Consider the following 24,584-nt stretch of genomic DNA (forward strand, 5'->3'; position numbering starts at 1 on the left):
TAGAAGTGCATATAATTTGCAATATGAAATCATGGTCTCTTTATACAAGACTTGGTTTTACCTCTATTTGGTCAAAAATTTGTGACAAGAGGAAACAGAAAAAATATTACTTCTGGCCCAAATGTCTGTAATAAAAATAGGATTCAGGTGGTTTGGGGGTATCTCTTGGCATTTTTATATAAATCAAAATTTTATTAAGATGTAAAAGACCCCAAATGGAAATACTGTCACATAAATTTATAATTCAAACCTTTCTTCTCAACTACATTAAATCCAAGCACATTTAATTTCTGTATTGGAAATACTGAAAAATTTAAATTCACCTTGAAGGTAAATAAATATATGATATCAAATGAGGTACACACTGCAGTATATTTAAATCTTGGGATCAGTAAGGCAAAGGCCCATGTCTTTTGTATCTCAGGGACACAGAGCTGAGTGTAGATAATGATACACAGGGTATAATATTCACAACTAAGAGAATAGACACCATATTCCCTTTTAAGAATACTGTGATTTGGGACACGTGAGAAGGATATAATTTATGACAATCGAGAACAAAAAAGTCATACATGTCCAGTAGCAATGGATAAAAAATGACTCCAACAAGCTTTTATTTATACGTACTTTGGAATACACTACAGAGTTCCATAATGGCGGAGCAACAATGAGAAAAAAAAATTTAACCAGTATTAGAAATAAATAAGAGTACAGGTAAGTTTGAGTTTTCAATGGGAAAAAAGGCATGGATTTATTAAGACTAATAATTATAGGAAAACTTGTGGGGCAGTTAGGTGTAGCTAAAAATGATGGAACAAATGATCTAGACAATCTGATTTTTTAACCCCAGCATCAACAATAACTCAATACGTTACATTGGGAAAAAAAAAATTCACTGAATCTCATTGCCTTCCTTCCTTTGGCTATAAGTGTAACAATAATTGGCATGGCAATGTACAGAAAATAGTGGGGAAAGATCTTGGGTTCAAATCTCAGCTCAATTACTTACTAGTGAGGAACGTGCTAATTAACTTCTCTGAGCTTCAGTTACTCATGCACAAAATGGATAAAAGAAAAGTTGCCTCTTCAATTCTTTACAAATTAAGTAAGGTAATTCAGCAACTGGCACATAGAAGTTATTCAGTTAAAGCTGTGCTGTGATTGGTGCTGTGTTCTTATTAGTACCTTGTGTCCACTGTACAGTCAGTCCTCCCTTACCCCCGGGGGATACATTATAAGACCCCCGGTGGATACCTGAAACCATGGATGGTCCTGAACCCTATATATACTACTTTTTTCTTATACATACATATAATAAAGTTTAATTCATAAATTAGGCACAGTAAGAGATTAACAACACTAACTAAAAATAGAATTATAACAGTATACTGTAATAAAAGTTATGTGAATGTAATTTCTCTCTCTTTCCAATTATCTTATTGTACATATTTAATGCCTTTTTCACCTTTACTAAGGTCTTATCATGCACTGTGGCCGTAACTTTTGCAGTTTGAGGGGTGACAACAAAGCTAGAACAAATTTCTTTTTCCCTCTTTGTTCTTACCATAGATCTTAGCAACCTCAACACATGATTTTTTTTCTTTCCTTAGTCAGTCAAGAACTTTCACCTCTTCATTTAAAAAACAAAGCACCTTTATGGCTTCTTTTTGGTATATCCAAATTGCTGAATCACTACCCTTGTGCTCTGGAACTATTATTAAGTAAAATAAGAGTTACTGGAACACAGGCACTGTGATACCTCGACAGTGGATCTGACGGCGGAGATGGCTACTAAGTGACTAACAGATGACACATGTTGGACAAAGGGATGATTCACGTTCTGGGTGGGATGAAATGGGATGGAACGAGATTTCATTACACTGCTTAGAACAGTGAGCAATTTAAAACTTGTGAATTGTTTCTGGAATTTTCCACCTAGTATTTTCTGACTGCAGCTGACTGTGGGTAACAAACTGCAGAAGATGAAACCACAGATAAGGGGAGGAGGACTGCTGTTTAGGAGATTAAACATGATAGCACTTTGAAAAAACATAAAATCCTGTCCTATAATTGTGACCAAAACATTAGTGAGGTTTTTGGGGGAGAGGAGAAGCTGGATACTGTATAAAAACAGGGATCAGAAAAAAAAAAAAAGCAGATACATATCAGCTACGGGACAAAATTAAATAGACCCATGAACGAGATAAAAAAGCTAGAAGATAATTTAGAATCAAGTACCAAGGTTGGCCCATGGAAGGAACAGCAAAGTACAGGTGATCTCAGTTACCACAGAAGCACACAAAGCTAGGACACAGTTCCAAAACACATGAGTTTCAGTTAACATGGTGCAGTGCAAAGCGAGAACTTCCTGTACTTGATGTAGACTCAAGAAAAATATTATACAAATACAAATTGGCATAGCTCACTTACATATAAAGTGGTAAAACCGCAGACTGTCATCAGGAAGCAATGCAGAACTGAACAATAATGTAAATTATAACTTAAAAGATGAAGAGAGAAGTACCTTGACACCCTTTATTGTCATTTAGCTGGAATCCATCTGGGCAAGTACAATCATAGGACCCTTCAGTATTAATGCAGTCTCCTCCCTGGCAAACACTATTGTCCTCCAAGCACTCGTTGATATCTACAAGTCAATTTACAAAATTTAAAAGACAAACTGTATTAAGAAAAACATTTTCCTTATGTTTACACACCAGACTCACATAAATGAACACTATTTTACATCTCTCATAACGCATGATTTTAAATGGATGACGGTTTACCTTTTAGAGTTTTTAAGAAATGAAATATTTTGAAAGGATTTTAGCTTTGCACAATAAATAAACAAGTTTTAACATCAAATAAAATCAACTCAAAGAGGAAGAGTAAAGATTCTATAACAAACAGTAATTTACTTGGTTAAATTCTCCGTGATGATAGAGAATAAAATTATTCTTCAAATAAGAATATCTTGACCATCTATTTATACAAGATCCTGTATTATGCATTACAGGAAAGATTTTTAAAGTACTTGGCATGCTCCCTGCCTCCAAAGAAAAATGATTGTACCAAAAAACCCAAATTATATTAATAAGAAAAAACACAAAAATATTGAGTTGCTTTATAAGTTCAAAATAATTTAACATAAGAATTGTCAAAAAAGATATTTGTCAAAAGAATAGAACCAATTTCCAGTGTCACATGAATTTAGAGAAGAGACACTACAGGGGTCAAAGGTGGCCTGTGTAACATAAGGAACTTACTTGGAGCCTTGACAGCAGGGTGGAAAGTGGCAGAGGGGGAAGAAGAGGAGTTTTTGGCAGGCAAGGGAGTCAACAAAATCAAAAGTCACTTACTCAGCAGTTATCACAAACAGGTATAATGTTGCCTGGATTTTTTCTAATGTAGGTACTTACAACGTATATGCAACTAAAAATGGTTTACGTAACCAATATTGGGTCTTGACTGTGAGCATGTAAGACAATTAATGACCCCCCTTGCTGCATGAACTTGAGGCAGATCTTTCACTAGGGCTGTTTATTACCTCATTTACTCCTAGTCAGAGCTCATTATTCCTAACACACTCCGTGAGCCCCGATTCTGTTGTATGTGTAGGATTCAAATTATTAGCACTGAAGAAACCTAAAGAACAAAACCTTCTTTGTTTTCTCAGAAATTTGGCATGTTATGGCATTTCTTGCAAATAATTATGAGTGCTGCTAAAATACATGAGGAGGTCCAGGAAGAAGTGAATATGGAGACTGCTGCTGCCTTATTCTCCTCGCTGTCTGGTTGAAAATGTGGGCACAAGGAATTAAATATTCCTCATAGAACCCAAGCAACTAATTAGCTGCCTTCTGTACCATTCATAGGGCAGATAAAAGAGAAGCACCTTATAATTTCATTCTATCAAAATAAATTATTATGAGGTTCACCCATGTTTAAAGTGTTTTTCTGAATACTTGATCCTAAAATGTAAAACAAGGCTGATGTGACTCTGTCACAACTAAAGTGATTTATCACTTCTTCTTTAGTGTGTTTCTCCAACTTCACTGAAGTATAATTTACATAAAACGAATGTGTCTAAGAGTCCAGTTCAATGAGTTTTGACAAGTGTAGACACATTCTTGTGACCACCATCACAATCAAGGCACAGGCATTTCTGTATCAATTTATATCTGTTAGGATCCACTGTTGGATTCTTAACATCATTGCAACTGCAATGTTTTTTAAGGAATTAATGACACACCTTTGTAAGAAAGTCATTCTGTAGTGACAAACATAAAGCTTGGTGACATTTTCCTTTGTCTCTTTTTCCAGTCTGACCTTAAAATCTCCATTCCTGTTAATCTAATGCCTTAGGCGTTATAATTTCTGTGAAAGAATCCGTAAAGGAACCATCATGCACAATTAAGAAAGATAATAGCACGGAGGACTAAGTGTCTCCTGCAAAGCCTGCCTATGCCAACAAAGGTTTTATTCACTGATTAGCTGACCTTTGGTAGATCAAGATTCCTAAAAGTGGAACCAAATTTAATTGAGAATAGGTTTTTAGATATAAAATAATTCTTAAGCCCCAACTCTCTGCTTATTTCATGATTTTGAAGTGGTTGAGCCAAATGGGGATATTCTAGTCTACTGTTTATGGATCTTTGCCATAAAACATGTACTAAAGGAATAACCTGGACCAATCATTACCAAAAAGGTATAGGCCTTTCCATTGCCCCAAAAGGTTACTTGTACCCCTATTCTGTTTGGCTTCTTCTGCTCAGCAAAGTGTTTTTGAGAGTCATCCAGGTTGACATGTGTATCAATAGCTCTCTCCTCATTATTGCTGAGTAGTGTTCTATTGTATGAATGTACCACGATTTGTTTACCCTTCACCTATGATGATGAGTATTTGGACTGTTTACAGTTTTGCTATTATGAATGAAGTTTTGATAAACATTCATGTGTAAGTCCTTGTGTGAATATATGCTTTCATTTTCCTTGAGTAAATTCCTAGGAATAGAATGGCTGGGTCCCATAGTAGGTTTCACTTTTGAAGTTTCTAACGTGGCTGTATCATTTTACATTCCCACCAGCAAGATAAGAGAGTTCCAACTGTTCCATATTTATTCTAATAGCTCCACAGCCATTCTAACAGGTGTTGAGTTGGAGGTCCATTTTTAGATTTACCTCTCTTTCTTTGCTCTTTTGGAAACTGAGACCACAAAATAAGAAAAGGCACATTTGATCATTAGCATTATATGAAAAATCTCAATTCAAAATAGAGCAAGTAGAATCCTGAGGATATGAATTTCAGGAACAACACTCTACTACCAATATATGTGCCTCAGCATAACAGAAATGTGTCAGCTTTGTTCACCCTATCCTAAAATAATTTTCATTCACTTTCCAAAATCTAAGAGAAATAATGTATATGAGAGTAAAAGGAAGCATTTTAAATGCTTATAAATAATTGTACAGATTTTAAAACTCAGTGCATTATGTTACAGTCTGGTTTAGTTTAAAAATTTTGCAAGATCTCTATCTTCAAAAGCAAAAAAAAGAGTAGGTGGAACATTAAGAGAACCCAATGTGGGATCGTCTGATACCACCGACGAGGGTGATATGAAAGAAGAATTTCTTCTAGGAGTTGGCCACCAGGCTTTAAGGACAGCAACAGTCAGTCGTGGTCACCTCTCCACTGAGACTGCTTTGGCGGTCACCAAGGACCTCCACCTGGCTAGATGCCATGGTCAACTTTTGGTCCTCACCTTGCCCAGCAGCAATGTTTGACCCAGGCTCATCACACCCTCTTTGAAATGTTCTCTTCTCTTGGATTCTGGTTTTGCTCCTTCCCTTGCCACTTTTTCTCAATCCCCTCTGCTTGTTCCTTATCACCTCCTCACTTCTAAATAAATGAGGGGCAAGGACTCAGTCTTTGGACAACTTCTCTCTTCTAGCTACAGTCACTCCCTTGGTGATCCCATCCAACTTCATGGCTTTAAACACTGTCTACGTGCTGATGAATCCCAGCTCAGAACTCACCCCTGAATTCCAAACACATAGGTCCAATTGCCTTTCAGATATCTTCATTTGGATACCCACTGTAGGCAACACAAACTGAAAATGCCCAAGTCAAGCTCCTAATCTCCTCCACAAAGCCTTTTCATGGAACATTCCCCCAGAAATAATCAAATGTCATCATCTCAGGCTAACCTCTGCTTGCCTACTTATTTAAGACCATCACTCTCCCTCCCTCCCTCAGCACCCCCCATGTACCCCACTTTAATTTTCCCCTTAACATTTACTGTCATTTAACAAACTATATAGTTTATTTCTTTATCATGTTTATTGTTATCTCCCTCACTAAAATGTAAGCTCCACGAGGGCAGGACTTTTTGTCTGTTTGGTTTATTGCTGTATATCCTGTACCTAGAACAGTGCCTGGCACATCCTTGACACTCAAATTTTTGTTGAATGAATGCATAAATGAATAAATGGATGACTCTGACTTGGAAAGAAATGTCAGAAGGTAAGAAATACTAGCACTTCTTCCCTTTTTCGATTTGGTCTGCAAAGAAATGACCAACAAAGAAGGGCCATAGGAAGACAGAGTAAATCATGAATCTTCTTCTCAGGCTTTGCAAGGGACTAGCATGGAGCAACCACAGCAAGGGGCCGGGGAAGATGCCAAGGTAGGCATGGAAGCAGAGACTGTGCCTGGAGGGAAAACAAGTCAGAGGCAGAGCCTTTGAAGGCTGAGATGCCAAGACCTCTAATAACCAGGACAACTGAGGCCACCCAGAATCACAGACTGAGTGGCTACTGAGTGTGCTGGTGTACGTTGCCCACAGAAATTAGCACAATGCTTGGGATTCTGACTCCACGAGAAGGCCAGCAGGACTGCAGGATAACGCTGTAAGAAAACAAGTCTCTGCCAGAGTTAGGAGAGGAAAATCACACGTGTAAACAGAAATGCCAACAAGAAAGATGGCTCTTCCTTCCACAGCTGTGAAAGGCATGTGAGCCGTCACAGCTCAGTTAATTACAGCTACATAAGACTGGGAAGGGTCAGAAACAGTGCTAGTTGGGAATTAGCAGGCTGAAGTGCTAATATCGTTTCAAAGGGAGCTCTGAATTAATTCAGACTCCAGTCCTATTTATAACCTAAGACACTAGGGAAATTAGTCCTGACTTGAAGAGAAAAGAGTCTGATTATATACTTAAAAAGAAGCTTTCTTACGGAACATATATATTAATAATGACAAGCAAGCCAGGGAAAAGTTTTTATTTGGCTTTTCATGAAATGGATGGTTTTAGAATAAAAATATTGGACTTCTGGTGAAATGGTTACACATTAAAACAGCCAAAATAGAAGAACATGTCCTATAATAAGCATCCATTACCCAAGACTTAGTCAATGGCCTGGCTATCCTCTTGGCTAGGCCAGGAATTAGGGCAAAAAACATACTGGTGGTCAGTGTAGGTTTTCAGTGCCTTAGCATGTGCCCTACCACCTACCTACTTCTAGAATAGATTCTTTCATGACTGGCTCCCAGCAACACGACTGCCTCTTCCATCTTGCATTGCCACTATGTTGAATCAACATTTACCCATATATTGTAGAGTTCCCCATCCACAGTTTTCAGACAACCAATTATTATTGTTATTATGACTTATCACTTGATCATTTGCCTATTTTTTCAATAGGTATGTTGATTACAACTTTTCACTGGTTGTATTAACTCTTTGAAAAACATTATCACCTTAGGATAAAATCCTAGAAGATGACCCACTGATTCAACAATAATGTACATTTTAACACCTCTGAAACAGCACCAATTGCCCTCCAGACAGGTTGTGACTGTTTGAGCCAAGTTCTCTGGTCAGAAGAGAAGGATACAGTACAGTTGATCCTTCCCAACCAATGGGACTGAAAAGTCGAAAAGTATCTGGGGCCACTGAAGCATGTGCCACAAAACCAGTCACTGAAAAGCTCATTCTCTTCTCTCAAAGGTGGGGTTCAGACCCTCAAGCAGCCACTACCTCACCATGTGAGGCAAACCCTGCCACGTTCACATTTCTGCTTTTATAACTGACAGGGTCTAAATGCAGCAAATCAGCAGATGAGTGGGAAAAAAACACAGTGAACACAGAGAATTCACAAGTGACAGGCTGGTGACAGGCAGCTTCAGCAGCCCTGACCACCCAGAGGGGTTCTGAGCCAAGGCAGGTAGTGAAAGTGGTTAACAACTCATAATGCTGTACACGTGGGTTATCCTGAAGAAATGTTTTATGTGAAAAGCTCAAAATGGAAGTCTGGCTTTAAAAACTTTACATTTATCTGGAAAATTAACTTGTCTTTACTTACTTGGATCGTTGGTACCACTGGTCCTGCATCCCAATGGATGCTATTCAGAACTATACACCCAGGATAAACCATCCACAGCTGAGAAGAGTTAAACTGATTCTTTACTCATTTAGCTGGCATAATTCTTCTGGCATAACTGCTCTGAGTAGTGTAAGGAAAACCTTGATTCTATGCACTTCTTGGCACAATTTGTGTGACCATGGGGAAAATATCTTGCAGGGACCTAGTGTCCTCAACTGTGAAGTCAAAAGTATGGGGTCAAGGACAGAGGCCAGGTTGATGTCCAGATTTCCCTGATCCTGATTCTCACATTTTATGATTCTGCAATCAAGAGCAATTCTCACCTTCACAATGGTCTCCAAGGGCAGACGCTCTGTAACCCTGGTCACAAACACAGAGGAAGGAGCCCTCCGTGTTCCTGCACTGCCCATTACTGCAGAGATGACGGTGCTGGCATTCATCAACATCTATGAGCAAGAGAGTAAAAAGAAACTTAGAAGTGGTGCTTTAAAAGTGAGTTTTTAATCATTCATGTAAAGGAGGTCTATAAACTATCTGGTTTCTAATTAATTTAGAGTTTTCATTATGTGACTCAAACTGACCTCTAGTAAAAGGTTACTCATTAATATCCCAGTAGGGAAAACCAGATGAGCTTAAAATTTTAAGCAATGAGCTAAGAATCTGTACATATTAATTCCACTGGTCACTGATGAGGGGCAAATACTTGGCTGTAAACTGGGAATCACAACGAAGCTTCTTGGAATTTCTTCTATAGGTTCAACTTTAACACTCTGAGTTTAAAAGCACTACGGCCTGTGATAGTCTAAAGCAGGGGTCAGCAAGCTACAGCCCACCACTGCCTATTATTATAAATAAAGTTTTATTGGAAAATAGCACCACACATTCATATACTATCTGGCCCTTTACAGGAGAAGTTTGATGACCCCCCTGATTGAAAAGTGTCATGGCATGAATGTCTTCTTTTTCAGTAATTTACCCTTTAGACCCCTAGCAATCAGGCTTCCACCTTCTCTCTCTCTCAATGATTTTCTGGGAAAATCTAATGGTCCTTCCCTGTGCTCAGCCCATTTGATACCTGCATTGCCTCTGAATCTCTCTTGCTTGACACACACATCCTCTGCTTAGAGATTATTTGTTCTGTAACCACAATCCTGAGCTCAGGCTCACACACGTGCCTGCATCACATCCACACATAAAAGGCGTGATAATATATTGCATGTATTCCATCATTTACTTTCACCATTAGATTCTGACTTTCCTGAGGCAGGGCCTATGTCTACCACATCTTTTTTTACTCCTTAGATGACCTAGTGTTTCAACAATCAGCAGGCACTTATTTCATGTTGTTTGCTGATAAACTTTATTCATCACATTTGCGTATGTGTATCTATTTCTGGCAATGTGATTCTGCAAGAGTTAACACCTCAGGGACCCTACACAACTGCTCTATCCTACTCTGCTTACAGCACCATTCTGATTATCCTGGCATTTAGCACCTAAAATTGGTTTGCCCCTATTTCTAACCTGGTGGGTGATTCTCCTGTGTCTGACTTATCTCTAGGAGTGACATCACTGGCCCTTCAAAAGGAAGCACTATGAACACGATAGCCTTATTACATTATGTGTGGACCTCTACTCTTATCACACACACTGTAAAGGTCAGGATTCATTAAATAAAGTATAAAAACTTTGAGAGGGACTAGAATCTAGAACAAATTACTTAATTTAACTGTGTACATGAGTGTGTTTGTGTGTGTTTGATCATTCTTCACCTCTAGATTAGGTATTGTAATGACTTTGTACGTTCTAGAAAGGGATAATTGAAGAAGGTTATGATAATATTAGTAGATCCCTTTGTAGGACCACCATACATTGTCTCTTTTATAACACTACCTCAGGAGACCTTTCTATTAAATATCTAAAGTTTACATACAGACATGGATATGATTTGTTTCCCTATAATAAAACAACTGATCGTGTACAGTGTGTATTCTTAAATAAATGTCGTTTAAATGACATTTCTTTTCAGGAACTCTGGACACTTGTGCTTGTCACTGGTGATACCATAGTATTTTTTTTTTCTTTTTTTTGATACCATAGTATTTTCAAGCTCAGGAAGCATATACTTGTTGGGAAGTGAAGTACAGTTGACCCTTGAACAATGAGGGGGTTAGGGGTGCCAACCACCACACAGTCAAAAATTCGCATTTAACCTGACAGCTGGTCTTCTGTCTCCACAGTTCTGCATCTGAGGATTCAACCAACCACAGATCGTGTAGTATTCTACTAAGTATTCACTGAAAAAGTCTGCGTATAAATGGACCCATGCAGTTCAAACATGTGTTGTTGAAGGGCTAATCTGTAATTCTGTATGAAGTTCAATGAAGAAAAATACTTTTTTTAAGTCTAAGGTCAATCCCAGCGAGGTCCAAAATCCTCACTATCACCTGTAGGAACATGGTATATTTCACAAACTTTATCCCTGAGTATAAGGGGGATGCTATTTCAGTCTTCCTGAAAAGTCTTGTTTAGTGATTATTATTTTTAAAGTAAGAATTTTAAAAAGCTCAGTGCATACAAAAACTAGGTCATTAATATTCCAAAACATAATACCAGGCTGACATAATTCCCTTCTAAGTGTTAATCCTATTAGGTGAAACTTTCAAATGATTTTAATACAATCGATTTTCTGCAAGTAAGGAATTACACAGAGAGCAACCATTTTTCTTTCCAATAGTAATGCCCAGCCACTGATCACTAATACCTTAGTTTTCAAATTTAGACTTTTTCCATCCTGATTCATTGACTTTCCTGACTTAAGTGTAAGTCCCTTGATTTCTGGCGCAATAAAACAATCACGTAGGTAGTTTCTCAAAACCCACTCACTTTACCGAGTGCACTTTTTTTTTTTTAGGCACGTGCCTTAAACTGCAATCACAGTAGTTCATGGTGCCACACTCCTACCTTCACACTGGTCTTTTGTCGCTGACAGCTGGTAGCCCTGCCCACAGGTACACCTGAAGGAGCCCTCGGTGTTTTTGCACTGCCCGTTTATGCACAGATTCCCTTGCTGACATTCGTCAACATCTGTAAACACAATGACAATTGTTTTACATTAGTTCTTATATCTAAACACCCCATTAGCTAAAGTTTGAGACTGTAAACCAAGCTACTGCCCTCAAAGCCTTCCATTTCCAGGCTGGTCTTTTAAGGCATGACCCACAGTAGAAAATTCTTAATAAGCAGAAAAAAAGGCTCTGCCCTTTCCAATGCATTCTGGGGTTATTATCACAAAAATAATCGTACTTCTCCTAGGTGAGGCACTCTACATTTTAGTTTGAATCAGCCTACCAGTGTTCTTCACATCAACCTCAGTATGCTGAACTGTAGAAAAGAAATAATTACAAATAGATGATAAATTTATGATGAAGTAAAATTGCTTTCAATACAACATCAAGCTCTTTGCCATCTCTCTCTCTCTCATACTTTGGATACAGCACAAACACAACATGAAATATTTTAGAGTTGGAAAAAGAAAGAACCTCAGCACAAAATAATGGCTACGAGGCAGTTTGCAGGCCTGTAGAAGGCAGAAAAAAGGCAGAATTAAAACTCTCCCAAGAATTTAAAAAACAAAACCATAATGGAGGCAGTTATGGGAGGAAATAGACATTTCTACTGTACTAGAAGAAGCTGGAAAAGTATAAGGTCAAACAGTTGTGTTAAAGGACACTGAGCTCATTTTCAAAGTAACAAGGAAAGCCAAGAGGCATGGTAATGTTTTGATGATAGATGTTGGAATGTCTAAGGAGAAAGTGATGAGTGAGGATTTTTTTTCAAATGCCTTGAATAAACATAGAGCTATTGACTGAGAAAGAACATAATTCTTTATAAGTGTCCTAGTCGTGGATATGAATTTACACGAATGAAGAAAAGCCTGGCCTCCTCAATAACTTGAACACTTGTGGTAGAAGCAGCGCGTGTTTTCTAAACGTTTTTGTTTGGCTGTCAGGTTGGTCTGATCTAATTAGATAATGTTGTCTTGCCTTCTCTATGTGGATACAGCCTCAGAATGTTCTGCTGAATAGCTAGTCAGTTTGTAAGAGTTTATGATTATTAAATTATGGTAGGACTGAGCTTCACCGCCTCCACTACAGGTTTGCTGTGAGGATTAGTGGAGACAATGGATGAAAACACACCAGCCCTGTACTCAGAGTGGGAGAGAGGAGTCCTGATCTTAAAAGAGCAGAACTTGTTTTAAGGAAATAACGTCCTAAAGATCAATGTCTGACTAGTACTTCCTTCTGAAAATATCCTGTTACTTAAAATGCATCTACAAGTTTATTTATTTTTTTTATATAGCACGTTCTTATTAGTTATCCATTTTATACATATTAGTGTATACATGTCAATCCCAATCTCCCAATTCCTCCCACCACCACCCCGCTCCTCCACCACTTTCCCCCCTTGCATCTACAAGTTTTTTGCCAGGAGAACTCAATTAACTGCACAGTCTTTTCCCTCAAGTATTACTGACAATTATCTGTTTCCTGAGCAAAGTTGCATTTCTTAACCTCTAGTGAGGCATTAACCTTTTGAATTTTATCTTCATGCAAGCAAGGTGTCAGGTTATGTTTCCTGAAAAAGCTCACATTGACTATTAATGTAACTGGAGTTCAGAAATTTGTTTCTGATTTAATTTCTTGCAGAAATTACTTGAGTTTACTAGAAACTTTTGTTTCACTTATTGTGAAGTTGATCCCTTTTGTTTATATATAATTCCTGGCTGTCAACTGTTGACTACCAGTAGAGAAATTACATAAGAATTTTGTCTTACGAATGATTTCACACCTTTCCAGCATTCTCAGACTACTAGCTTTTCAAGTGGTCGACAGCAAAGACAAGCCCACACCATGTTTTCTTTCAGCACATTCTATAAAATACTTGAGACGTCAGTTCAAGACTTTAAGACCAACAATAGCTCATGTAGCTGGTTGGATCTCACGTAATGTCTGACAACATTTTTAATGCTTTGGCCTCTTTTTGACTTTCTCAAAGAAGATGACAAATTAAGCATTCCCATGTGAAGATGTTTGAAGCAAGACTACACCCTCCATTCCAAGTACTGTCAGGATACACCAGACATCTTACATAAGTTACTCATTTATGTTGGGAAGACTGTCAGAAGTAATTCATTATAAGTAATGATACACATATTTGGAAAAACTCGAGGCAACTCTGTTATCTTGAATGAGGTGATCTTTGGGTCTTTAAAAGGACACAGGGGAACAGAGGCAGCATAATTCTACACATTAAAAAGCAATTTTTTCTTTTCTGATGAGGGACAAAATTCCTATGACAAAAGAACACTTTCTAATAAAATAGGCATGCAGGACAAATGTCTTCTCTCTCTTGTGCCAAGAGATGAACAGAAAATATTATTCTTCACAAAAGGTATTTGTTTGTTTTTTTAAAAAAATTTATTTATTTTATTTCTTTTTATTTTGGCTGTATTGGGTCTTCGTTGCTGCATGCAGGCTTTCTCTAGTTGCAGCGAGCAGGGGCTACTCTTCATTGCGGTGTGTGGGCTTCTCGTTGTGGTGGCTTCTCTTTTTGCGGAGCACGGGCTCTAGGCATGCGGGCTTCAGTAGTTGTGACTGTCGGGCTCTAGAGCACAGGCTCAGTAGTTGTGGCGCACGGGCTTAGGTGCTCCGTGGCATATGGGATCTTCCCGGACCGGGGCTCGAACCCGTGTCCCCTGCATTGGCAGGCAGATTATTAACCACTGTGCCACCAGGGAAGTCCCAAAAGGTATTTCTTTAAGGGACTTTTTGCACATATTATTATGATAAGTCCTGCTCAGAGTTAAAATAGAGACTATCTCTAGGTATTTATACATTTAGTACATACAGCACTAAAATGTACAAAGAAATACAAAGATACAAATACAAAAAGATACAAATAAGTAATGGATTAATACACTAGATACTGTATTTACAACCTGAAAAGAGTTGTCAGTACGTTGAGTGAGGTGAAGACACAGTCAATATTTAGGACTATCAACAGAGTGAAATTAGCAGAGTTACTGCAATGTTGGAAAACAGATTTACGATCTGGGTAAACTTGACATCTGTGAACTGAGGTCGTTTGGAAAAGATTATGAAATAATTAAAGAAAAAGGATGTTATACAATTTGTTACTGTAAAAAGGAAAGGCTTTGATTGGGGAGTAAGGAAAACAACTAGTGCATATGTAGGTTTCTCCAGATGGGGATCTTGCCTGATCCTATCCCAGGCTGTAATGGAAAGACACCAGGAGAATCAGAGTAGAGGGCAAATTTAAATGGCAAGTAGATATAACAGCCCTTTCCCACCTCCAAGCTTTGATATGTGCTGTTTCCTCTGCCCTATAAGGTTTTCTCCCCTCTGTATTCAATATTTTAAGACCAAGTTCAAATAGCGACACCTCTGCAAAGCCTTCCCAGAAGCATGCAATCAGAATTAGTCACACACTTCTTGGCTTCAGCAGAACTTTGTACATGCCTATTATTCGGTGAATAACAACATCTACCACAAAATGTCATGCTCTGTCCCTGCCTTATATCTCATCCTCCATGTATTATCTCTGATGTCTCATTACCCTATATTTTCTCATGCAATCCTCACATCAACCCTCATAGGTGTCATTATTGTTACCTTCTTGAAGATGAGCAAGTAAGGCTTGGCAAAATGAGATAACTTATCCAAGCTAACACAGCTTCAGAGTATCACAGCTAGAATATGACATACTGCCTTTTAAAAGAAAAAAAAAACCTAAACTCCAGACTTATTTGGATTTCACCAGTTTTTCCATGCAGGTCCTCTTTCTGTTCCAGGATCCAATCCAGGGGACCACATTATATTCAGGTGTCTCATCTCTCCAGTCAGTCTTTCCTTGTTTTGACAACGTCAATTGCCTTGAGGATATGGGCCAGAATTCTACAGAATGTCCCCAATTTGGACTTGTCTGATGTTTTTCTCATGATTAAGACTGGGGTTACAGGTTTTTGGAAAGAAGAGCACAGAGGTAAAGTGCTTTGGTCCTCACATAATGTCAGGAGTACATGACATTCACATGACATCACTGACGACTTAACTTTCATTACTTAGTACTTTACTGTCTCCAATTATCTGATGCAGGTTTGCATCTCTTCCAATGAGTAATAGTTCTTTGAGAGATTTCAGCCTCTTGGTAACATACGCAGTGCCTGGAACACGTTGGTTCCTTGATACACTTGAGAGGAAGGAAAGGAAGGATGAATAGAAGCTTCTGCAGCAGCCCAGCAGAGTGCCCCAGAGGCTGGAAAATACGAGTGTTCCTAGGGGTGGCATCAATTGATGGTGTGAATTCACAGGTAGTAGGGAGACTGACTAGAGAAGGGCAGCCTCATCTGGGATGGCAATGCCAAGAGGAAGACGGTGGTAATGAGTCATTCATTCAACATGTATTTACTCTGTGCATTTTCCCTCTAGAGAGTCCAATCCTCGAATTTTAGGGATGACATGATATCAGGAAACCTGAGATTATTTATCCAAGGTTGTATAGTGAATCCCTGGAAGAGCCAGGATTCAGGTCAGTAGTGAGGAAGAAGATGGGTGTGCAGGGCAGGATAATCATGAGCAAGTACTTGAGTCAAAATAAGCACAGAATATACCCAGGGCCGTTGTGACATCAGTTGGATGGGACAGAGATTGCAAATTGAAGAAAGCAGTGGTGACAAATTTGGAATGTGAAGTAGGGGCCGATTACAAGGGTTTTTATGAATAAGCAGATGAAAAGAAGCAGGCAGACTGGGAAGAGAAAGTAATATGACAGGTTATGGCAATAAACCAGATACAGCAATCAAATAAAGATTAACAATGGCTTCTAATGCTGAGACCTTCAGCCACCATTCGTCCTGTATGTAAGGAAGATATAATACCTTTCAAGTGATTCTCATGTTTAACTTTTTCTGAGGAGATGCCCAGCTTAAGGAGTCAGAAGGAAAGCTGCGGATGTGGGAAAGGACCAGGAGAAAAGGGAGATGTGCCTACTTCATATGCTCTCCTGGGAGTGGATAGTATTCTGCTGCATGGAAGGAGTAAGGCACCAAATCCAGATGTCTGTGAATTCCCTACTGCCAGTGGAAGATGCTTCAATTCTTACAGGTCAGTAGTAGGGTATCTGTTTACTGCTTCCCTACCACAGTGATAAATTAATCACTACCCTAGATCCTTCACTTTCATTGAGACAGTAAAGAAAAAAGTTTTTACTTATTTCCTCTTTCTCCCTTTGAAAGAGCATGCTTTTAGGTATAAAAGTGATGGAAGATAGCAGAATGGAAACAATCCATAGATTTAACTGCAGAAAAAATGAAAATTTCTTAAAAAATTATTTAAAAAATTAGCGAAACCTTGGACAAATTACACTAATATTCTAAAGAAAACGGTATATGTTAAATATATACACTGTACATAGGTTTATATATATATATCCTATATATAAAGTGTTCATACACATTGACTTAAAAACTTGATTAATGGGAAAAGATATTAACAAATTTACAAAAGAGGAAATATAAATGTTTAACAGATGTATGAAATAAGTGTTTAATAATTAGAAGTGTTTAGGAAATTATTAAAGGAAATGAGCACATAAAATACATATTAAATCTTTTAGAAGTAAAAGAAACACATATTTTAAAATTAGAAATTAGTGTTCTCTACTGAAATAGTTAAACACAGAACATTTTGCCTGATTATTCCACTTTTATAAATAAGGAAGTAATCCGAAAATTCAGGCAAAGGTTTATTTTTTAAAGAGATGCCTGTTAGGTTTTATTTTTACATAATAATCAGAAGCTGGAAAAAATATGTTGTTCAACACCTGAAGAACAGCAAGAAAATGGTGACACAGCAATATACTGGGATATTACACTGCCTTTAAAACTAATGTTTGAAAAGAGTTATTAATGAAATGTAAAATGCTCATGATATACTATTAAATGATAAAAAGCAAGATAGAAAACTGTACACAGAACATAATGATATAAAATATCCATGAGATATGAATATCCACAAATGAGGTTGAAAGATTATTACTTTATCTTTTTTACCTTTCTGCATTTGCTACATTTCGTGTAGCAAATGCATGTTTTTTAATAGCAATTTTATTGAAATAAAAATCACACACCACATAATTCATCTATTTAAAGTGTACAATTCAATAGTTTTTAGTATATTCACAGAGTTGTACAACTGCATGTATCGTTTTTATAACTGGAAAAAACAAAATAGATCTGTGGTTTACAGATATTCTCTAAAAAAAAACACTGTTTTTCTCTATGTAAACAGATAGGGTCTGTATTTAATCACCATGAGGAGTCACTTTCAAAGATGCCAACCAAAATGTGCTCCAAGTAGCTCAATCAAAATAAATGACAGGTAGTATGTTTCCCTTTTTTAAGGCTAGTGACTCTAATATGTTTTTAAATGCAGTTCAAATAAAAATGAGACATCTGATCACAGTATTTACCTTTACAGTGCTTGTGGTCTGGAGTTGGGGTATAGCCCTTGTGGCATGAACACATGTAGGATCCTTCGAGGTTGGAGCAAGTACCATTTGTGCAGATATCTGGTTCCAGGCATTCATCCACATCTTAAAGAATGGGGTATAATGGAAAGGGGGAAAAAAAGACAAAGAGGAAAAAAAGAAATAAAACATAAATAAAGTTGAATTTGGTTAGAAACAGAAATAGTGGATCTTCTAAAGAGGGGCAGATTCTTTTTTCTTTTTTTTGGCCGCACCATGCGGCTTCTGGGATTTTTAGTTCCCCAACCAAGGATTGAACCCAGGCCCTCAGCAGTGACAGTGTGGAGTCCTAACCACTGGACCACCAGAGAATTCCCAAGAGGGGCAGGTTCTTTAAGATAAGCTTTCAAATTAGCCCTTAAGAGGAGGAGAAGCTCTGGTATGAGGTATGTGTATGATGGTTCCGTGGCTTAATTTACTTTCTGCAAAGTAACTCAAAAAAAGGAACCAAACATGCTCTACAAATAAACTCAATGGAAGGCTTGTTTTAGAGGGGAGGGAGGAAGAGAGGATAGATGTAGAGCAACATCCCCTGCAAGATAAAATATTCCAAAGAACCACAGACGTGTGGAGGTCTAGTTAGGGAACTGATGAACTTCAGTAGAATGTTAGCGTTTACCGAAGCAAGAGATATGACTCACGACCCAGAAAAACCATGGGAAAGTTTTAACAGAAAGGTGAAAAAAAATCTGGCAAAACATTCTAAGATGGCATTGAATCAGTGATTTAAGAAAAAAAAACAATCTAGGGGACAAACATAAGCCTAATGGGTAGTTTGAAGGTGGGGTATAGGCTGAAGAGGCAGATACAATAATAATAGCTAATCTTTTTTTTTTAAAGATCTTTATTGGAGTATAATTGCTTTACAATGGTGTGTTAGTTTCTGCTTTATAACAAAGTGAATCAGCTATACATATACATATATCCCCATATCCCTTCCCTCTTGCATCTCCCTCCCTCACACCCTCCCTATTCCCCACCTCTAGGTGATCACAAAGCACCGAGCTGATCTCCCTGTGCTATGCGCTGCTTCCCACTAGCTATCAATTTTACATTTTTTTTTTAGATTCCATATATATGTGTTAGCATACGGTATTTGTTTTTCTCTTTCTGACTTACTTCACTCTGTATGACAGACTCTAGGTCCATCCACCTCAATAAAAATAACTCAATTTCGTTTCTTTTTATTTACAAGCAGCTCATGCAGTTCAATATCAAAAAAACAAACAACCCAATCCAAAAATGGTCAGAAGACCTAAACAGACATTTCTCCAAAGAAGATATACAGATTGCCAACAAACACATGAAAGGATGCTCAACATCACTAATCATTAGAGAAATGCAAATCAAAACTACAATGAGGTTATCACCTCACACCAGTCAGAATGGCCATCATCAAAAAATCTACAAACAATAAATGCTGGAGAGGGTGTGGAGAAAAGGGAACCCTCTTGCACTGTTGGTGGGAATGTAAATTGATACAGCCACTATGGAGAACAGTATGGAGTTTCCTTAAAAAACTAAAAATAGAACTACCATACGACCCAGCAATCCCACTACTGGGCATATACCCTGAGAAAACCATAATTCAAAGAGTCATGTGCCATAATGTTCATTGCAGCTCTATTTACAATAGCCAGGACATGGAAGCAACCTAAGTGTCCATCGACAGATGAATGGATAAAGAAGATGTGGCACATATATACAATGGAATAATAGCTAATCCTTATCAGGCACTTACTGTATGAAGGCCCTGAAGGCTTTACACATATTCCCTCATTTAATGCTAACAAAATCCTATGGGCTAACCCTTCACAGAGGACGGAACTGAGATTTAAAGAAGTTCAAAGCTTGTCCAAGGCCACATGGTTAGAAACTGATGGCTCAGATTTGAACTCAGTCAGCCTAACTCCAAAGACCATCTTTTAAACTGTAAGGTTCTGTCATAGGCAAAGTTAAGTCTAGAGATAGAAACAGTTAAACAGAAAAAGCATGACTTTGTTTTTATGATTTGCTAACATAGCATTTATATCAATAATCATTATCTAAGTGTTCACCGATTTCATTCAACAAACTTTCATTAAGCTCCTACTAGAATACTGTTAATTCAAAAAGAAACATTTGAGTTCTGTGCCCCATTTGAACGCCCCTGGGTAAGTCCACTGTATATTGCAGAAAGAAGGTATATAATGTAGCATAAATAACCAAAAATTTAAAGAGAAAAAACTTCAACCACAAAGTGCCAAAAATATACACAGCATCACAATTTATACTTAACTTTACAGTGGGCTACAACTTAAAGTATTTTATACATAAGGCAGACAAACAATAAAAAGGAAAAGGCTCTTGATTGTATCCATTTCACTTCACAATGCTTGCCGCAAAAGCAATACAGCTTTCCACCTCAGTATTAACAGAGAATCACGAGCACATTAACAGAGACCTAGTTTTAAGTCAGCAATCATTCATTTGCACTGCATTTCATTAAAACTGTACTCTATCTTTTTCTTTTTTACAATGGAATTCAGAAGTAGAGTATTACCAAAATAAGGCACGGGGGATCTTGTGTGTGTGCACGTGTGTGTATGCCATATGCATACTGAAAACAGCCAAGTAATTGACACTGCCTAGGCGTTCTGCCTTGCTTTCACAACATCACTAATTATAGTAGAGTGACCCTATTCCATTACAAACAAAAATAAAACTTTCAGACAGACTCATTATCCATCCTTTCTTTGGTTGTGGGAGTCCACTTTTGTAAACATTGAAAGCAAACTACTTCAAAGAAGAAGCCAAACACTGGAGCCAAAATAAATAATGGGACAGAATGAACATAGACGCTGGGCATGGAAATTCCAACAGCAATGTAAAAATGTCATGTCTAGGATCTGGTTTGGTTTCAAAAAATGTTAACAAGATGAAAAATGTATCAATTGCTCTTTTTAATTTTTCATGCACCAGAGAGTGTGATTTATAAGACTGCAGAATATAACAGTAAAATTAATTTCTAAGACCATATTTTCTCTTAAAGTAAATTAACAGGCATTGCAGATTACCATTCAGGAGATACTTATAAAACTTCTATTTTACCAGGCTACTACCATGATTAACGATGAAGCAGAATACTTTGAAATATCTAGGAGACCCTGATGTGTTTATTCTTTACTTACTACAGTCATAACTGCATGGAACCAGAATCCTGTAGATAGAACAGTTTGAATTGAATAAGTACATAAGCTTAGTGGCACTTATGCTCTTAAGGAGATAATGATATATAGTAGAATATCACTAAAAATGTCTTTGATTTAGAATCAGAAGGTACAAACCTCCAGCTATAAAATAAATGTCATGGTGATGTAATGTACAGCATGGTGACCATAGTCAGTAACACTGTATTGCGTACTTGAAAGTTGCCAAGAGAATACAGTTGGCCCTTGAAGAACATGGGTTTGAACTGCATGCATCCACTTACACACGGATTTTTTTCAACAGTAAATACTACAGTACTACACGATCCGTGGTTGGGAGAAACCGTGGATGCAGAGGGCCAACTACAAGTTATATGCAGATTTTCAGCTGCACAGAGGGTTGGTGCCCCTAACGCCCTCATTGTTAGAGGGTCAACTGTGGATCTTAAAAGTCTTCATCACAAGAAAAAAAAATTTTGTAACCATGTATGGTGATGGATGTCAACTAGACTTATTATGGTGATCATGTTGCAATGTATACAAATATTGAATCATTTTGTACACCTGAAATACAATGCTATCTCACAATTATACCTCAATTTTAAAAAAATAAAAAGAATCTCTATACAGAAGGAAGGTGTCTAGAGTGTAGTCTCACTTGGTGGATGAAAAGGGAATGAAATAAACTCAGTGTTGTATCTTTAGCCAGACCTCTCTCCTTAACTGCTCATCGCCACAGCTATGATCTTAGAAATTAATTTTACTGTTATATTCTGTTAGTTTACTGGGACATCTCTACTTGATGTCCCACAGGCACCTCTTGAGTCCTCATGGCCCAAACTGATCCTTTTCCTGCCTTCTCTTTATGCTGTCTCTCATGTCAATATAGGCTACCACGACCCACTCAGACGCCCAAGTCAGAAACTTGGGAGTCATCCCTTCTAGATTCCTTACTCTCCCTCTTTCCCCACATTCAATTTACTACCAAGTCATGTAAATTCTACTTACCAAATCTCTCTCAAATACACCCAACTTTACTTCATTCCCACCACTACCATTCTCTCTCACCTGGGTTATTGGCATAATCTTCTGTTTCTCTATTTAAAGTTTTACCCTATCAAATCCATTATCCAAATTGCAGCCACAGCAATATTTCTAAAATACAAATCTGACCAATGATGTTGTTCCTCTACTTTAAAAATTTTCAATCGTTTCCAGGGTTTTTCAATTCAGTCAAGGATACAGTACAAACTTGTGGGGCCCTGAATGGTACTGGCAGAAAGTCAGGCCCCCATAATCCCTACTTCTAACCCTTGGGAGGACCAATGCCATGGGAAACAAGGTGGTCTCTACCCACCCTACTGTCTACCACCCAACACCCACAGCCCCTTACCCCTGCAGCAGAGGGAGATGGTTATGTCTCTGTTTTCTGTATTGGAGCTCAAAACTCATTCTAGGATTACAGTCTTATAGAAGAGTTGTATCACCCAAATTCTTACACGCATATACATAATGAGTTCAAAAGGGAGACTGTCCATAGAAAAATGGGTCACAAATTCAAAAAAACAATTTACCAATGGGCTTTGGGGACATAATTTGCCATGTGCCATTCATGAATTAATTAAACCTCCCACAGTAAGGAAGTTGCCAGTTTACTAGGTCAGCAATTTCTGGATGACTGTTAACGAGTTTATGAATCCAACTCACTGTACTATCACCCAATCCAAATTAATCCTTCTCATCCACAATACCTTGAATGACTCTCACAAATGCCTGGTGAAAACTGGATATGCCACACCTACAGGATTTCCTGATTCCTCCTCTAATAACCCTATCATAAGAGGCAGTCAGAGGCATAATTTGTCCTTAATGAACCTGGCTGATTTTTATGATCATCACATCCTTTAAAAAATGTTTCAGCTCATCATTGGAATCCTGCAGTCTACAGTTCTTTTTCAAGATCAACATGAAGTTCAGTGGTCATTAGTTCCCGAACTCCACCTTCTTTCCTCTTTGGGGGGAAATGAGGACATTAATCTCTCTCCAGGTCCTGGGCAACTTTCCATTCTCCACAATTTCACAAAGATGATTCCCAGCTGGCCAGCAATCCCACCTGCAAATTCTCTCATTGCTTCGAAAGGTAATTCATCTGGGTCAGGAACCCTTTTGAAATTTCCCTTCCTAATATCCTAGGAACACACCAGACCGCCCGAAGCCCCTCTGTGGTGGGCAAGACCTCTAAAGCTCTAAGGGTGCTCAGTGGCCACCTTCCCACAGGTCAGCCCATGGCTGTACTGCCCCCTTCCACTTCACCCACCTTGGAGTTGGTCAGAATAGGGTCCAGAGCAAGAGTTTACCTGCATTACTTCCTTTACTACCAAGGAGATGAATCTGTCAACACGGTGAACCAGTCATTTTTCTGAAGCCATTCAACCTCATGTAATTCATTAGTGACCAAGAGACTTCAGTGAGTGAGCACCATTTTATATGGGAAGAAAACATCTTATTCTATCACTACGCTACATGAAAATACAGGATTACTCCCCACACAAACATTACTTCAATTATCCCTCAGCTATTCTTCACACATAGTCTTTACATTGGATTGGCCAAAAAGTTCATTCACATTTTTCTGTAACATCTTATGGAAAAACCCAAACGAACTTTTTGGCCAACCAAATACTAAAGATGATGGGAGAACGTATTTGACAGAAAAGCAAGCATGGCAGAGAGACCTTCAAGATGGCGGAGTTGTAAGACGTGGAGATCACTTTTCTCCCCACAAATACATCAGAAATACAACTACATGTGGAACAACTCCTACAGAACACCTACTGAATGCTGGCAGAAGACCTCAGGCTTCCCAAAAGGCAAGAAACTCTCCACGTACCTGGGCAGGGAAAAAAGAAAAAAGAAAAAACAGAGACAAAAGAATAGGGACAGGACCTGCACCTCAGGGAGGGAGCTGTGAAGGAGGAAAAGTTTCCACACACTAGGGAGCCCCTTCACTGGCGGAGACAGGGGACAGTCTGGGGGAAAGCTTTGGAGCCACGGAGGAGAGCGCAGCAACAGTGGTGCAGAGGGCAAAGCGGAGAGATTCCCGCACAGAGGATCGGTGCCGACCAGCACTCACCAGCCGGAGAGCCTTGTCTGCTCACCAGCTGGGATGGGTGGGGTCTGGGAGCTGAGGTCAGATCCCAGGGAGAGGACTGGGGTTGGCTGCGTGAACACAGCCTGAAGGGGGCTAGTGCGTCACAGCTAGCCGGGAGGGAGTCCGGTAAAAAGTCTGGAACTACCTAAGAGGCAAGAGACCACTGTTTCGGGGTGTGCAAGGAGAGGGGATTAAGAGCACCACCTAAATGAGCTCCAGAGATGGGCGTGAGCTGCAGCTATCAGCACGCACA

At 38.5% G+C, this 24,584-nt stretch overlaps 1 protein-coding gene across 8 annotated transcripts in view; it reads right to left on the minus strand.

The window, feature by feature from the left end:
* LTBP1 (latent transforming growth factor beta binding protein 1) overlaps positions 1-24,584 on the minus strand; it is a 418,216-nt gene that overhangs the window by 81,381 nt on the left and 312,251 nt on the right. For all 8 annotated transcript variants that reach the window (XM_036872897.1, XM_036872896.1, XM_036872900.1 and 5 more), the window contains 4 exons: positions 17,936-18,058; positions 11,348-11,470; positions 8,707-8,829; positions 2,525-2,647 (listed from right to left, as the gene is read on the minus strand). In XM_036872897.1, the coding sequence (XP_036728792.1) occupies positions 2,525-2,647; positions 8,707-8,829; positions 11,348-11,470; positions 17,936-18,058 (492 nt within the window). The remainder of the gene's footprint in view (positions 1-2,524; positions 2,648-8,706; positions 8,830-11,347; positions 11,471-17,935; positions 18,059-24,584) is intronic.

Source organism: Balaenoptera musculus, chromosome 13, assembly GCF_009873245.2.
Source record: "Balaenoptera musculus isolate JJ_BM4_2016_0621 chromosome 13, mBalMus1.pri.v3, whole genome shotgun sequence".
Taxonomy (NCBI): Eukaryota; Metazoa; Chordata; class Mammalia; order Artiodactyla; family Balaenopteridae; genus Balaenoptera; species Balaenoptera musculus.